A 17,895-nucleotide genomic window follows, 5' to 3' on the forward strand; every position below is an offset into this window, starting at 1 on the left:
TGAATCCCAGTCATAATTCACCTAGGTGGAAGTAATTCCTGTTGATTTGAATTTGGAACAACTCCCCTAATCCTAAAATATGTGCTTCAATGAAATTTATGGGATTTATTGACAAGGGATGCTCCTTAGCTTAGGGTGCCAGTTGCAATTTATAGGACCAAGGGTGGGAATGGAATGTAAATTTCTTTTTAAAAAACTAATCCTTTTACTGGTATTTCTTTGAGGTCCCTGTGTGTGTATCTCTCTCTGGTATTTTTGGCCACTATGTGACAGAATGTTGGGACTGGATGGGCCATTGGCCTGATCCAACATTGGCTTCTCTTATGTTCTTATGGGGATGTACTAAAAGGAAGGGCAGGATTGAAAACACTTGAAGGCCCATTGGAAATAATGACAACCAAGAATGCCAATTGACTTGCATGGGCTCCATTGAAATACATTACAGTACAAGTCGAGTTGCAAAGAAAATGTGGAATGGATTTTGGAACTGGAATGACAAGCCCCAGCTTGGAATGACAGCCCCTAAGAGTAACAGAAGTGTTCTGGGACTAGAATGAGAGGCCCCAGAGTGGAATGACAGCCCCTGGGGGTAGCAGGAGTGTTCTGTGACTAGAATGTGAGACCACGGAGTGTAATGACAGGGCCTGGCGGTAGCAGATGTGTTCTGGGACTGGAATGAGAGACCATGGAGTGGAATGACAGCCACTGGGGGTAGAAGAAGTATTCTGGGAATGGAATGACAGGTCTTAGAGTGGAATGGCAGCCCCTGCAGGTAGCAGGAGTGTTCTGTGACTAGAATGAGAGACCTTGGAGTGGAATGACAGTGCCTGGGGGTACCAGAAGTATTGTGGGAATGGAATGACAGGCCCTAGAGTGGAATGACAGCCCCTGGAAGTAGCAGGAGAGTTCTAGAACTGGAATGACAAGCCCCAGCGTGGAATGACAGCTTCTGAATATAGCAGGAGTGGTCTTGGACTGGAATGATAGGCCCCAAAGTGGAATGACAGCCCCTGGGGTAGCAGGAGTGTTCCGGGACTGGAATGACAGGTCCCAGATTGGAATGACAGCACCAGGAGGTAGTAGGAGTGTTCTGGGACTGGAATGAGAGACCACACTGGGGCCTATCATTCCAGAAAACTGCTGCTACCCCCAAGGACGGTCATTCCACAATGTGGTCTCTCATTCCAGTCCCAGAATGCTTCTGCTACCTCCTGGGGCTGTCATTCCACTCTGGGGCCTCTCATTCCAGTTCCAGAACATTTGTTACTGTACTGTAATGTATTTCAATGGAGCCCATGCAAGTCAATTGGCATTCTCCAATGGGCCTTCAAGTGTTCCCCATTGTTTCCAATGGGCAATCCTGTCCTTCCTTTTAGTATATCCCGTACTCATGTTCTCTGAGTGTGTCTCTCTCTCCCTCTGTCCCTCTGTGTGAGTCTGTCTGTCTGTCTGTGGCCTAATATGCTAATGAGCTGTGTGGTCAGGGGTGTGGCCTATTATGTGGCTAATATTATGTGTGGTCAGGGGTGTGGCTAATGAGTTTCTGCTGTTGGGTGTGCCTATTATACTAATGAGTTCCTGCTGGGCTTTTTCTACAAAAAGAGCCCTGTAAGAGCATTAAAATATAATAATATAACACAGTTTGGGCTGACACCAAGATACGTATTACAGACTCTATGATTAAACAATCCCCCCCCCCCAATGATGGGGGAAGTCCCCCTCAGCTTGAATTGAAAACACTAGTTGTAAGCAGCATTTGCAAGTGTTTGGATAAATAACTTATTATCAAGAATTCTAAATTACTTCAACTTTGAAAATGAATTAAAAATATTTTTTTAAAAAAGAATTCTAAATTACTTAGAAACTATTTTAAGTAATAGTTCTAAGTAATTTCTAAATTACTTAGAAACTATTGTTAAGGACTGACAGGGAAAACAATCTTTCTTAGCGACCATTCAGTACTTCTTTTTAAATTGTAAATGGTTTGGGTTGTTGGGAATTTTTAATTGGTTAGTTTGTATGTTATTTGTATTCTCCTCTCCATTTGCCCCATTTAGTTTGTGTGTTGTTTGTGAGGTTCACTTCCTCCCAAATTGTATTTGGAGGGTTTTTTCCTCCTCCCATAACTAGGCTTGTGATTTGCTTTTTTAAAAGGTCACATTTACATTACACATTCCTTTGCCCTGCATGCGTGTGTTTTAACTTGCCCGTGAAACTGGTAACTCCAATCAGGAACCAGGGTATCTTATATTCTAATAGTGAAGTCTGCCAAAACTTTGGATACTTAAATCTGGTGACTGGAGCTGTGGATGGGCAAGACAGATCTTTCTACAAATCTGAAAAGGGACCCAGGTTTGCAGAAAAATGTGAAATATAAAACAAATACATTGGGGGTTTAAAAAATCTGAAAATGATAAAAGGAGCAACTGTAGCTTTAAAAAAGATTCCCTCAATGGCTGTTGCTAGGCAACCACAGCATTTCAGGCTGGGTTTTTGTGAGTGAAAAGGCAGGGGTGGAGGCAGGGCCCTTTTTCAGGCCTAGTTTGGCCTTTGAGGGAGGATTCATTAGGACCAGGCTGGCTAGGGGTGCCAGATACAGGTTGGTGAAGTTTGAGGAGAGCAGGGTTTGGGGAGGGGAGAGGCCTCAGCATGGTATAATGCCACAAAATCCATCACACACACACCCAGCTCAGTGCATTGGCAGACTGCCTTGGCACTCTTTCTTTGTAGCTGAGTCATGCAAGTCAAGTGGAACCATGTCATCCAGAGGATGCTGTTAGGTCTAGAGTTGTCAGCCTCCAGGTGGGATCTGGAAATCCCCCAGAATTACAACTGAACTCCAGACAACAGAGATCTGTCCCTCTAGAAAAAAATGGCTACTTTGGAGGGTGGACTCTGTGGCATTATGCCATGCTGAGGCCTCTCCCCTCCCCAAATTTAACCACAAAATCTCCTGGGATTTCCCACCCTGAACCTGGCAAACCTAGTCAGGCCTGGCCCTGATGAAGAAGAAGAAAAAGAAAAAGAAGAGATTGGATTTATACCCCACCCTTCATTACCCAAAGAGTGGCTTCCAATCCCTTACACTTTCCCTCCCCACACAACAGATACCCCGTGAGGTAGTTGGGGCTGAGAGAGCTCTCTCGAGAACTGTCCTTGAGAGAACAGCTCTGAAAGGTCACACCATCAGCTGCAGGTGAACAAGTGGGGAATCAAACTTGGTTCTCCCAGATTAGAGTCCGTGTTCCTAACCATTACACCAAACTGAATCCTCCCTGTAGAGGATTGTGCTGAGGTGTTGCAGATAAGCCCCCTAACCCCCCCCCCCTTGCTGCACAGCTACTAGGGTTCAATTGAGGGGGTTTGGTGTAGGTTTTAAAAGAAGACCGTTTGGGATGCAGGTTTCATATATTGGCAATCAAACTGGGCAAGTTCTCTACTCTTTCATTCAACTTCTGACTGTAAAGTTTTAAGTTCTGGGAAGAGTATTTTCCCCTCAACTTCCCAACAAAGACTGAGATAGGATGCAGGTTTACTTCACTCATCCTCAAAGTCCAGAGCCAGGTAATTGAAGAGCGGCAAGTTGACCTTCAGAAAGACCAAATGCTCAACTCCCCAGGGAAACATACATAAGCAATGCATGCTGACAGTGTTGCCCACCTGCACACTTGTAGGCAGAAGAGGAGCCTCTGAGCCATAGGAGAGAGGTCTGGCCAGACCGTCTCTTTCCTGGTCCAGTAGTTCAGCGCATTGGCAGACTGCAACTTCTAGTCCCTTACCATTGCGGTTGCAGAAGCCTGGCTCGTGCACCTCAGATTTCAGAGGGGCTGCCTCCCCAATGGCCTACATCTCCATGGGCATCTTGGGAGTGGTCATGGGGGGACCTTGTCCAGAAGGGGAGGCGGGGGGAACAGCAGCAGAACTTCTTTCACCCTCCTCCTCTGCTGGCAAAGTTCTCCTCTTGGCCTGAATATGTTCTGCCTGGCAAGAAAGCTTGTCTATTCAGTGAATGAGTTGGCTGGCTCGCTCAACAAGGCTGCCCTTAATGCACGGGTCATACACGGTTGCCCACATGTAGATCTTCAGATCAGTGACTGGCTGATGACCTCTTGTAGCTTTCTCACCAGCATGTGCTCTGCTGGAACAATTTCTGCACATTCTGCTCCTGGGTCCAGAAAGGAGACCATCTTCCCCTGAAGTGTTTGGGTCAAGGGGATGACAAGACCCAGGCTTGCTATGTCAGGCAAGAGCATTTTGGTGAGCTCTTTAAAGGGTTTAAGTACTTCTACCATCTGGAAGAGAGTCAACCACTCCTTTCTCTTCCCCCACACAACATCAGTCTCTGAGATCAACTTGGTCTGTGCACTCTGCCACCAAACAGTCAAGCATGGCACAGGTGGAGTTCCTGCAAACACTGACATCACTGATAAGACGGTGCTCTGGCATGCCTATCAGTGCCTGCTTCTCATGCAGCAGATGGGTAGCCTTCACACTGTGTGAGAAGTGACCTGTGAGATTCCAGGAGTTCTGGAGCAGACAATGTAAATCACAAGTTGCAGTGTCCAGTTCAGGATTCTCTGCAGAACCCAAATGAAAGACATCTTTCACCACAAGGTGGAGAAGGTTGTCCATGCATTAAATGCACTTCAGACCCACAGCCTGTGGTGCTGCCCAATGTTAACACTGCCATCAGTCACCATGAAGCCCTTGAAGATGTCGCTGCAGAGATGTTGTCTGCTGTGTGTGCCTTGTCAAGAACCTCAGCATGAAACAAAGCTTGGCAATAGCTGTCCTGGTGGCCTCCATCTCACCCTGCTTAACACTGGTTGCCCCACTCCCCACCCATAACATAATCCGGGTTGGCAGTAGTTCACCCACACCAATAGGTACCCATGCTGCTGCACCTGAAGACAGTTGCAGATATCAGATGTGAAGTGCACAGTTGTCCCTCAAGCGGGGAACAACTGTGCCTTCACATAGTCCCTGGCAGCCCTATAGAAGGAACGTACCATGGCTCTACTCAGTGTGGTACAAGCAGAGACCATTTATCAGGATAGGTATCCTGGAGCAGCCTGTGGAGCCAACGTCTTCTGCACTGGAAAAGGGATGACTGTCTAGAGTGATCATCTCACCATGAGGTGAGTGATCATTTTTCCTGCCCACTGTTGCCTACCTTTTAGCAACCCAGTGCCAACCTCATCAAACATCTCCATCAGAGATGCTCGGCATCCCTTCCCTACAGGAGATCTGGAGGGCAGAGCACCTTTGTTGGTAGCAGAATAACTACCCTCTTGGTTGGCTGGCAGCTGCATGGTCACCTCACCAATCTCTCTCTCCCTCTGAAGAAGCACTGCCTGGGGGTGTTTCTTCAAATGGTTCCTAAGGCTGTCAGTCAAGAGATGACCCAAGTCTTTCCATTGACTGATCCAGGCCCTTCATAGCTGGCACTGTGCAAAACGGTGGAGATGAGTGGATTTCTTCAAGGATCTATGTAAGGATCACTTTTACTTAACTTATTTTTAATTGAGCTAGAGGTGAACAGTGAAGTGGCCAAATTTCCAGATAATACCAAGGTATTCAGTATGGTGTGGACCAAAGCCGATTATGTAAACCTCCAAAAACATATTTTTCCAAACTGGGAGACTGAACAACAAACTGGAAATAAGTAAATGGAGCAAAGAATCCTAACCAAATATACACTGATGGGATCTAAACTGGCAGTGACTAAACAGAAAAGAAATTTGGGTGTTTCAATGAAAATATGATGTCACTATATAGCAGTGGTGAAAAACATAAATTCTATGATAGGGATTATTATAAACAAATGGAAATCAGAAGAACAATTTTATAATGCCTTTGTGTATGTATGATTTTGCCCCATTTGGAAAATTGTTTAAAGCTCTGGTAAGTACATGTCAAAAAGAATATTATAGAGTTGCCGAAAAAGACAAGAAAATTGATCAAGAGATTGGTGCAGCTTTCCTTTGAGGCTGTTAGTGTAGCTTAGTTTAGTGTTTTGAAAAGATAAGGCATGATAGAGTTCTGAGACAAGTAGATAGGACTAGATAGCTACTGATGCTGGGCTGCCGCATCCACAGTCCATTAGACATTATTCTGCATGACATTAAACTGCATGAGAGCAAGCAGCTGGAACCAGGCTGCTGCTTGGTGATGGTCGCCACTTTTAAGTGTCCTTATTGTCTGTAGATAAAGATGGCTGCCTCTGCTTCCTGCCACAAATCTGTGTGTACACAAAAGCCTCTGGATGTAGGGAACACAAGTAGAGGACCTGCCAGGAATTGCGGGGGGCATTGCATTTCCTCCTCCCTCCCTGCATCCTTTTTTCCCTTTCTTGAAAGTCCCCGTAATCTTTTCCTGCTTCCTTTTCTCCATTCCACCCACCAGCCAACCTACCTTCATTTGTCCTGTCTTCAGCTTTCTTTGCTTTCCTCCCCCAGCTGCCTCTCCCTAGGAAAACTAGGTCCTAGTCGCACAGTGGCAGCTGAGTGGGGTCCATTTACACTAGGGAGAAACTGCAAGGACTTGGGGGGGGCACCTTACATTGTCCTGCATCCCCCCCATTATTTCCTCTTACCCTCATCCTAGCAACTATATATCCTCAGATTTCCCTACTTTCTTTTCTCCTTATCACACACCCACCAATCCAGCTTTTATCTGCCTCCATCTTATTTATTTAATTCATTTATATCCTGCCTGTCTCCACAATGGGAATCAAATGCAGCTAACATCATTTTATCCTTACAACAACCCTGTGAATTGGTTAGGCTGAGAATATGTAACTGGTCCAAGGTCACCCAATGAGTTTCCATAGCAGATTGAGGATTTGGGGTCCCAGTCTGAAACCCTAACCACTACCTCACACTGGCTTTCATGGGGTAGCTGTGGCTGAACATAGCCAGCAGCCAGGCCTGGGTGAGTCATACAATTATGGTGGTGTCAAGTTAGTGGTTGCTGCCAGGCCTCACTTCAATGAGTCCTCCTTCAGAGGCTGAAAAGGCCCTGCTTCCTTCCCCTGCCATTCACTGACAGAAACCAAGCCTGGAATGCAGGCCAAACTCTTGTAGTTGCCTAGCAACAGCCAGTGCTTATTAAAGACGCTCCTTTTATTTATTTATTTTTAAAATCACCCAATGTAGGGTGGGTTTTTTTTTTCCTTTTCAGATTTGAGGTTTTCCCCCTGGAAACCTGAGACTTTTTTCAGGTTTGTCAAAAGAACTGTTTTGTCTGTTCACTGCTCCAATCGCTATTAGAATATAAAAGTGAGAAAACGCAAGGACTTTGGGACTCATTTCCCCCTCTGCTACTGTTTCTTCTTTTCCTTCCCTGAAAGACCTTTTGCTGTTCTTTCTATCCTTCTCACCCAATGGCCAACCTAATTTTATCTGTCCCTCTGTCTTCAGCTCTCCCCTCCCAGCAGCCTCTACCTAGGAAAGCTATGGTGTAGTTACGTGGTGCTGGTGGCTGGGCCAGGCCCACTTGTATGGTAGGGAACCCTCAAGGATGTGGGGGCACACACATCACTTTGCCTTGTATCCCCCCCTCCCCATATTATTTCCCACCTCCTGGCAACCAACATATCCTCTCCTCTTTCCTGGCCTCATTCTCTCCTTCTCAGCTATTCACTAACCTACCTTTTATTTGCTTCCCATCTTCAGCTATATTTATTATTCATTTACTTCATTTATACCCTGCTTTTCTCCATATTAGGAACCAAAACAGCTTGTATCATTCTCCTCTCCTCCTTTATCTCCTCACAACAACCCTGTGAGGTAGCTAAGGCTAAAAGTATGCGACTGGCCCAAGGTCATCTAGTGAGCTTTCATGGAAAGATAGGGATTTGAACTTGACCTTGCTCAGAAGCTCTAATTGCTACACCACACTGGCTTTTGTAGGGTGGCTGCTGTTGAAGAGTAGCAAGCATCCATGCCTAGATGCGTCTTGCAAGTCAGGTGATATCAAGTCACCCAGTGGTTGCCAACAAGACTGGCCACTATGAGTCCTCCCTTCAAAACCAAAACAGTCCTGGAAAGGGCCCTGTCCCTCCCCCCCTACTTTTAGTGACAGAAACCAAGCCTAGATTGCTGTGATTGCCTAGCAATGGCCACTGAGGATTCCATTTTTAAAAAAAGATTTTGGATTTTTTTGCAAACCTGGGGAATTCTCAAGTTTGTCGAAAACTATGTCTTGTCCGTTCACGGCTCCAATCACTAGATTTAAATATCCTCAGATTTGGCCAACTTGGCTATTAGAATATACAAGTAGGGGGTCCACAAGACTTGCAGGGGGAATCCAATCTCCCCTCACCATCATTGAGTCCAGCATGGCTCCAGGCCCCACCACTCACCTTGGAGCCCAGCTGTGGCTAGGCCCAGAGCGGCTCCTGACATGACTCTTGGTGTCCGTCATGGCCGAGCCCAGAGCAGCTCCCTGCATCTGCAACTGCCAGGTCTTATCAAGGTAAATGCTCTGTTTAGCATCATTGTGGTCCTGATCCGCAGATTTAGATTTCTGCAGATGGGGGCCACATGTTGCTATTAGATATATAGGTAATGATGACACTTCTAGTTCCCCAGTACACCTACATGCACTATTAGGTATTCCAGGCCCAGGCCCATGGTCCCTGCTAGCTATTTAGGAAGAGGAGAACATCGCTGACTGTCATGGCCCTCCCCAGTGCTCTAGAAATCCCCCCTAACTCTGTGGTAAACCTCAGCCTCCCCCATTAAAAACATGCACATGTGGCAGGCTAACCAAAACCAACATGCAGTTCCTCTGATGGAGTGGCATTTGTGGAAGAGTGATGATTTCCATCAATTACTTCTTCCACCTACAGACCCTAATTTTGTCTCATGTTGTTGTTGTTGTTGTTGTTGTTTTGAAGTATAAATTTTATTAAGATTTGTATAATAAACATCAAGCCTCATGTTGTTCTTGATGGTTCACTGACTCCCAGGAATGAAATTTCAGGGTCCTGCAGCAGGAAGAGGTGAGTGGGAAAGTCTTGCTCCATCAAGTTCCTGTATGGCTGCGTACACACAAATACATTTACAAGGCATGGTTGGAAGATAAGCACTATACGATAAGCAGTATAGTCATGTAAGCAGAAAGATCTATTTATGTCTTACTGGTTTTCCTGTTCTGTAATGAAAATAACATTTGATCAGTTTTGGTGTTATATCCATGAAGAGGATCTTGTATATTGCAATGAAAATAAGAAACATTACATGGCTCTATCATTAAGGAACTCTTTCATGCTATTGAGTCATTATAACCACTTGCACTGTGGCTATGCTTTCATCATAAGGAAAAAGGAAGGTGTACTGCTTATGATATTAAAACTGCTTCAGTAGACATTTTCATCAGGTGTGTTATCTGTGTCCAGTATTCTTTGTATGGTTTTCTTCTGTGTTACCTAAAATATAGGTCTATATGTTAACTTTTCCTTGGAAGTGCTTATTGATACCTTTTGTTCAAAATACAGCTTTTTGCTTTGTTTTTCCTTCTGTGATGCTAAGCAAACAGTTATGTTATAGTACTCAGCATCACTTATTTTTTATTGTCTTATCTGTGAAGCTCTGAATCATATTTCATTGTCGTTTGCAATATATTTGGACTGCGGATTTAAGGCACTCTAAATTCTCATAAATTTGGATGGAGGGAGAGGAGACATACTGCTTTTAGTCCACATAATACCCACAATCCAGTGCACAGTTAAAGATGCTTATGACAGACTGTGTCCGATGTCTTCCGGTTTTCCCTGTTGCCCAGAGTCAATTAGAGGGAAATAGATGGGGATGAAGGGGAAACAAGGAATTAAACTAGTTATAAATTTTCTAGGACTGTTATGGTCTTTTCTTTGTAAAATTTCACAACCCTCGTTGGATTTAATATTGTGCCTCTCTTATAAAAAAATAAATAAAATGTAGACTGGATTACATGCCAGTGAAACAGCAGCCTGGCAGGTGTTGGTCTGAAGCAGCAGAACAAAGTTTGTGTCCAGTGGTACCTTTAAGACCAACAAAGTTATATTCTGGGTATAAGTTTTCATGTGCACACACACTTCTTCAGAGACATTGAAACAGAAGTCACCAGCCATTAGATGAAGGTAAAGGGTGAGGAGGGGGACAATTTGTTCCTTCAGATCAATGGTACAGCCATGGGTACCCACATGGCTCACAGTATGCTAACATCTACATGGTCGACCTGGAGCAGTGCTTCCTAAATTCCTACCCACTCACACCTCTCTTATGCCTGGTATACACTGATGATATCTGCCTGGACACATGGTAAAGAAGCCCTGGACAAATTCCACCAGACATTCAATGAGTTTCACCCCACCATTGACCTGAGAATGAATCAATAATCACAAAACTGAGAAACCTGTAGGAGAACACTTCAGCTTCCCAGGACTTTCAATGGGGGACCTCAAGGTAGCTGATTTATTGCAAAGGAACTTCAGAAACAATCTAGAATGGGAGATTGCTGAGTTACAAGTTATTACAACACAGAGATTATCTCACTACTCATGTTAATGTCATTCAGTTCTCGCATCTGTTGTAAACTCCTTTATTATGCTGTATGCTAATTTGCTGCTGTTCACAGGTCTTACCATTACCAATCGCCTTCATACAGTCTTAGCTGCTCAGTTACTTATGCATCTTTAATTGGCCCTTCCTGGCAACACCCTCCTTCCCTCTACCTCAGGGGTATCGAACTCATTTTTATGAGGGCCGGATCTGACATAAATGAGACCTTGCTGGGCCGGGCCATGTGGGTCATAAAATGTAATGCCAGGTAGCAGAGATATAAACTTTGTAAAGGACACAAACCCAAAGGGTTTTTGTTACTTAAAATAAAAACATGCTTAAAACATCAGCACTCTTGCAATATTTTGTTTATTTAACAGTGTCTGATAAGTGACACCTCTTGCTCTGAATTATTGCATCAAAATGTCTGTGCTGGTGCAATCTTGAGTATGCTGTTCAGGTGTGTATCTGTAAGCTGCAACCCTACGATGACACAGCAGCAGCAGAACTGGAAGAAGCAGCAGAAGACAGCCAGTTCCACTGCGGGCCTGATAGAAGCCCTCTGGGGGCCTGATCCAGTCCCCGGGCTGCATGTTTGACACCCCTGCTCTACTTATATGTAATGATTGGTGATTTCTGTTTCAGTGTATCTGAAGAAATATGCATGCATATGAAAGCTTATACCCAGAATAAATCTTTGTTGGTCTTAAAGGTGCCACTGGACTCAAACTTTGTTCAATAGCCTGGACTGTCAGCTAGAGGAGTAACTTGATGAAAGTGATCCGTAATATGCAGTTTCTGGAAAGATGTATAGGACATTGTAGTAGGGAAGAAGTTAGAATGGTATGGTTGGAATGTTAAATCCTCACTAGTACTAGTGGCATGATCATAGTCTAACTGAACATAGCAGAAAACGATGTAATCTTTTGTAAAAATAAACGAGCTGGCACTACAAGAATGTTTTGTGCCCTTGTTTGAGCTACTATACTTTCAAAAAACTTTCTTCCTATTTTTTTTTCATTTCTCCTTCCCTCATATTAGATCAAGATGGGTAGCCACATCAGTTTGTCTGTAGCAGTAGAAAAGAGTAGGAGCCCAGTAGTACCTTAAAGACTAACAAAATATGTGGTGTATGGTATGAGCTTTCTGAAGAACTGAGCAGTGATTCATGAAAGCTCATAGTTTACCACAAATTTTGTTAGCCTTATATAGGTGTTCTTTTTGCTTCCTTACTTAAAATTTAGTGTATGTGTGTAAAGAGAGTAGAAATGATGAGGGAGGAGGAGGAAGATGAGAAAATGATGTGAAAGAGTATTGCATTGTTATTTATTGGTCATTCTTAATGAAATGTTGATTATAGTTTTGTATTATGGACATGGGCTTGGAACCTAAGTTGCCATTACATCAGTATTGCAGAAGTCCCACCAACAGAATGGGATTTCTGTAGATGGAAGATGGGAGAGCGATTTCTGCCAATTCCACCCCCTCTACTGCAGACCTCCACTTTGTCCCTCAACACTAATTCTAGGGGTTTACTGACCCACAGGAGCACAGAAGGCTTCTTTTGGGGTGCGAGTTGCCTTCCTGTAGTGACTTTGTTTATGCTGCTTAGGATCCAAGCAATTATTCTTAAAGATTTCTCTTCATTAAAAACAGAATTTTAGTTTTTATAATTTAGTATGTAAAAGTATGTTGCGTTTTACAGAGGACTATTTTGTACTCTTTCTTAACAGTTTATCACTTTTTAACAGGTATGTCAACATTTAGAAACAATTAGCAATATAGTAGCAATATGCTATAGCATAACATTGTTTAGATGTATTGTTATAGCTAAGGGGTCTAGATATCTGTGTTAACATTAAAATGTTGCTAAAACAAAGCTTTTTAGGAAAGTGAAGAAAATAAAAATAAATCATGCAACGTTCAAATAGAATATTGCTTGAGTAGGACAGAACAACAGAATGACAGCTGCGTGATGAAGCCTGAAAAACCTCTGTAGCATAACTGTTGTTGTTGAATAAATACAATTAAATATTTAAATTAATTAACATAAACTGCCTATCAATTTTTTTTCGGTTTCTTTGGGTAACCAGATGTCTTGAGGCTGTCCTCTTTTTCTAATGTATCATTGCTGACATGCTCAAGTGAAACTAACAGTGGTTAGAAACTATATTCCATGTGGCATAATTACAACTCTGCAGATTTCTAAACCCCTGCTTATTTTAGTTCATATGTATTATTATAGCTGTTAGAAAACAAGTAATCACTTTGTTTGAACATAGTGTGAGAGTCACTTTTTAGAAGACCTCTATTTTCTAGATTAGTAATAAAAATTATATAGTTTCCAAAAGAGTTCTTGCATTTAGATTTTTAGATAACATCAAGAAAACAAAATGTATTGTTGTGCCTTCTTAATCTGGGATGAACCTTTTTAAGCAACAGCCTTCTTCATCTGACTTTCTATATTCTAGTGATTCAAACTTTTCTAAATGATTAATCTAAGAACACAGCTTTATCCCGTGAAACTAAGCACTTCCTTGAAATAAACACTGTTTAAATAACTGGAACACTTCCAAGGAACTCAGCCTCAATTTCCCCCCTTGTTCATAACATTTCTAGCATTCTAACCCTACAGTCCATGCTCTCATTCCTTTTTTGTGATGTTTTGTACATGTGAAGAAAAAAATACCTACTGTATCTTCTATCCTGACTGCATATATGCAGTCTTACTCGTGTCCTTCATTCTTCCGAATTTCCACTTTTTCTAGAAAATATTTAAGTGAGTCAAAATGTATAACGATAGGATGATCAAAAATGCAAAGTCTATGATATCTTTGTCTGTCCTTTCTTTCACCTTTACTGCACTATCTTGTCTGTCTAATTCTCACAGGAGACATGGATTACAACTGGGACCATACGTCTTGGCATAGCAGTGAGGCATCCCCAATGTCTTTGGTGAGACATGTGGAGCCTTACCATTCAGTTTCCTTTACCATTTCATGGTTCCTTTGTTTTATTTACATCTTTGCATGTGTTCTTTTTTTGTATCCTTTTTATCCCACACCTGTAGGGGACAATCAAAGGGGAAAAAGAAAAACTAGTGAGCAGGCAGTTTTGTCGGACTCTAACACCTTATCTGAAAGACAAAAGAAAATGGTGTGCTTTGGTGGCCACTCTTTGGAAGAGGACTTGGAATGGTCTGAGCCTCAGATTAAAGATTCTGGGGTAGATACGTGTAGTAGCACAACTCTAAATGAGGAGCATAGCCATATTGAAAAGGTACTGACTTTGTGGTGCCTGCATTTTAATCTGCTCATTTGGTCTTTGTTTTCTCTCTGTCACTCATTAAAACAGATTGATACTAAAAAGACAGTTGTAATGTAATGTTTCCCAAGGTGCAGAAAAGAAAAACAAAACCACAACCACTGGATTGTTCTGCTGTTTTTACATTTGGAAGCATAAAGAGGAAACATTATTTAGGTGCTAAAAAGAAGCATCACTTATAACATTTGGTGATGTCACCTTAACCCATAAAGTGGTTAAACAATGAGATCATTTCTGAATTGGCATATCTGATTAATTGTATAATATTCCTGGGTTGGAATTAAATAGTTTAATTCCCAGGTTGAAAAGGGGAGAGAAAATTATATCTGTTTGCACAGAAACATTGTTTTTCTTTTTTCCCTTCATTACCATGTTTGTTCATTTGTTTTGTTGCCATGTTCTTTTTGTGCGTTTTGGGGTAATATTGTCTTTGACATCTGCTTTGGGTGTTTATTGTTGTTGTTTGTTTTAGTGCTGTTAGACCTAATGAGGGAGATTTTTTGCATGCTAACTTTGCATGTGTGAGGGCATGCAATTGGTATACAGATGTAAAAAGATGCTATGATTACACAAAACCAAAAGTGACTTTAATAGATTTTTTTTCAGTTCTGACGTGTTAGTTGTATTGGTGGTACGTATAACCCTGCTCGTTACATTCAATGTTCCCTCTAAGCTGTGGGGTCTTGTGAGCAAAAATTCTACTTTGTGAGCTACTGGCATTAAAGTTGTGAACGAGCGATTCGGCTACTGCATAGATTAGTTTACTCTGGAGCCATCCTTCCTGAGCTGAGATAAAAATCTGTGAGCCTCAGCTTAGAGGGAACACTGGTTACATTATGTGATAAATATTGAATAATCAGGTATAGCTGTATGCTATATATATATTGCTACACTGCTATGTAAATGAAATATTATCTACAATTAAATTGATCTTAGATTGTGAATTTAGTTTCCTATAGCTGGAAACAAATTCTGCTAAAATTGCTGGGTCTTTCCAAGTAAGCATGCCTTCACTGAAGGTGTTACTGTCCAAATTTCTGTCGGGCTGTAACTGAAGATCATGTCTCATAGCACCATCCTAAGCAGAGCTGAACTCTTCTAAGGCCATTGACTTTAATGGACTTAGAACAGTGTACCTCTATTTAGGATAGCACAGTTGTGTTATGGTTAAATTCAGCCAGTACTTTTAACATGATGAGTGTTACGTTTGTATCTCTCTTCAAGTACAAATAATTATGGAGTAGAACAGACATAATTGGTTTTTGGTGTATAGATAAATTCAGAACTAACAGAGTAATCCTAAATGGACTTACATCCTTCTAAACTGATTGACTTCAATTGCTTTAGAAGGAAATATATCTGCTTAGAGCTGCTTAGATTTAGAAGGAAATATATCTGCTTAGACTGTTTGTCATTCAGGAAGATGTGAGAAGTGACCTGGTGACCTAGGCAGTTGATATCAATCTTAATTTCTGCAATTGTATAAAGCCTGTAGTGGTGTAATCATAGCAATTTCACAATGTTTAAAACTTGAAGTTGGAAATAAAGTTGATGTTGTTTATAGACTGAACTTTTCCTGGGTTTTTCCCCTTTAATCATAATACTGTAGCATCCTGTGACATGGCAGCCATCCAAAGATGGAGACCGTTTAATTGGCCGGATTTTGTTAAATAAACGGCTAAAAGATGGAAGTGTGCCTAGAGACTCAGGAGCAATGCTTGGACTGAAGGTTAGTAATTCAGTTTTTAGTATATATATATTTTTTCCCCTATTAATCCTGGTAATTGAAAATGCAACCCAGAAGATTGATCTGTATATCAGCTTTTTGTATAAAACCGTTAAAATTATTATTTTCAGATTGTAAATAATAGCTTGGTTCAGATGTAACACAAAACTATGGTTTATTTTGACTGTAGTTAGTTTGTGAAACTAAGGCTGTGGTCACATGGGCAAAAAGATCCAGTGTGGCCCCAGTTCTAAGAAATCCAGGGGGTTTTATAATGAGAGAGTTTGATCAGACTGGCCCCTTTAACCCGCCTCACCGCATGTTCATTCCTTGTATGATTGTTTAGATGCAAAACCAGGAAGCTGGGCAGTCTGGCAGCTTTTTAAAAAATCATTACTCCACTGAGCATGCTCAGAGGCACTTAATGGAATTAGGGCTTCAAACTCCTGGCAGAATGGTGGCAGCTGGTGGCCAGTGGGATTGCTGGAGGAGGCTGCTGGGAAATGGAGTCCAGTGGGACGACAGTGTTTTTGAAACTGTGCTTCTGAGAAATTCCACATTTGAAATGTTTAAAAGTGGTGGTGGTGGGGAGAGAACAGAGAAGCTTCATCCCGTGTCCTGTGTCTGCTGGTGTTTTTATTTAAATGCTTGGAGCAAAGCTGGAGTTTGAGGGTTTGTTCTCAGACTCCCTCCCCCTCTTTTCTTCCTTCTCTGAAAAAAAACCCTCATAGTCAATTAACCCCTTCCATTCTCTGTGTGCTGCAAAGCTGTAGGCAGGAGAGCGCTGAAATACATGAGTGGTGATCCAGGCATGCGCAAATCACTGACTGTTTTTTAAAAAATTGCAAAAAGTGCAAGGAAAACATTTAGATGTCCTAATCAGCTTCAAATCACTAGGAGGCAGTCCAGACAGTCAGAAATGTGGGGTGAAGCAGGGAACAACCATTAGATACCCAATTTTCCTGGTTCTGAGAAATCCGCAATGGAAGAGGGTTGATTGCGGGAGGGGACAAGTTCAAGATGTGAGACAGATGTGTCCCGTCTGATCATCCCTTTTACATCTGTTAGGAAATTAGGATGAAACCTGCTCAAAATGCCTATGTCATCACAGCCTAGGATTCCTCTTAGGGATGATAATTCAAACCTGGTTTGGTTTGACAAATACTGGTTACAGCTTCTCTGTCCTTCTGTTTAAAAACAACCACAACTGCTATCTCAGCCTGTATAGAAACATCATCTGAAGGGTAAAGGTTTCCTGGGTCACCAACTGCACATAATTGCATCGCAGGTCATTTATGATTGCTGTTGATGTTGTTTACCTGGACTTCAGTAAAGCTTTTGACAGGGTTCCCCAGTGGTATTCTGATGAGTAAACTAGAGGATGATGGACTGGACTCTAGGATAGTTAGGTGGATAGAGAACTGGAGAACTGCACTCAAAGACTAGTTGTCAATAGCATTTCATCTAAATGGAGGGAGGTGTCCAGTGGGGTGCCACAAGGCTCAGTTCTGGGCCTGGTACTTTTCAGTATTTTTATAAATAATCTGGATGGGGGTATGGAGGGGCTACTCATTAAATATGTAGATGACACCAAATTGAGAGGAACAGCGAATGCACGAGAAGATATGGAATTCTATGAGATCTGAACACACTGGAAAAATGGACGGATGTGAACAAGATGCAGTTTAACAAGGATAACTGCTGAGTTCTACATCTGGATAACAAAAAAGAGGAACATGCATACTGGATGGGGGATACACTTCTGGGCAGCAGTGTGTGTGAACAAGATCTTGGGGTATGGGCAGATTGTAAGTTAAATATGAGCAGCCAATGTGATGCACTGACAAAAAAAGACTAGTGCAATCCTGGGGTGTATCAACAGAGGCATAACATCCAAATCATAAGATCTTATAGCCTCAGGCCTGTAACCAGGATTTTTTAATTTGGGGGGCATTTAAATGTCAGGGGGCACCCCGCACAGACACCCCCACAACCCCCCAAGGGAGCATCACAAATAAAAAATTGGCAGTCAGGGGGCCTTGGTAATAAGTGGGGGGGCAGGCCCCGAGGTGCCTCACTGTAGCTACAGGCCTGTATAGCCTCGCTGTACACTGCATTGGTCAGGCTGCACCTGGAGTATTGTGTGGAGTTCTGGAGGCCTCGCTTCAAAAAAGATGTGGACAGAATGGAGCAGGAGGAGAGCAATGAGGATGATCAGGGGCCTGGAGACCAAGCCCTATAAGGAAAGATTGCAGGACTTGGGAATGTTAAGTCTGTAGAAGAGGAAGCTGAGGGGGG

General features: G+C 42.5%; 1 protein-coding gene across 5 annotated transcripts in view; it reads left to right on the forward strand.

The window, feature by feature from the left end:
- RIMS2 (regulating synaptic membrane exocytosis 2) overlaps positions 1-17,895 on the forward strand; it is a 611,329-nt gene that overhangs the window by 308,604 nt on the left and 284,830 nt on the right. For 4 of the 5 annotated variants that reach the window (XM_015407292.1, XM_015407290.1, XM_015407291.1 and 1 more), the window contains 2 exons: positions 13,438-13,502; positions 15,481-15,600. In XM_015407292.1, coding sequence (XP_015262778.1) covers positions 13,438-13,502; positions 15,481-15,600 — 185 coding nt within the window. Of the gene's footprint in view, positions 1-13,437; positions 13,503-13,617; positions 13,827-15,480; positions 15,601-17,895 lie in introns of all 5 variants that reach the window. The other variant, XM_015407293.1, reaches the window with a different exon arrangement.

This window comes from Gekko japonicus, unplaced genomic scaffold, assembly GCF_001447785.1.
Source record: "Gekko japonicus isolate JY-2015 unplaced genomic scaffold, Gekko_japonicus_V1.1 scaffold119, whole genome shotgun sequence".
In the NCBI taxonomy this organism is placed as follows: domain Eukaryota; kingdom Metazoa; phylum Chordata; class Lepidosauria; order Squamata; family Gekkonidae; genus Gekko; species Gekko japonicus.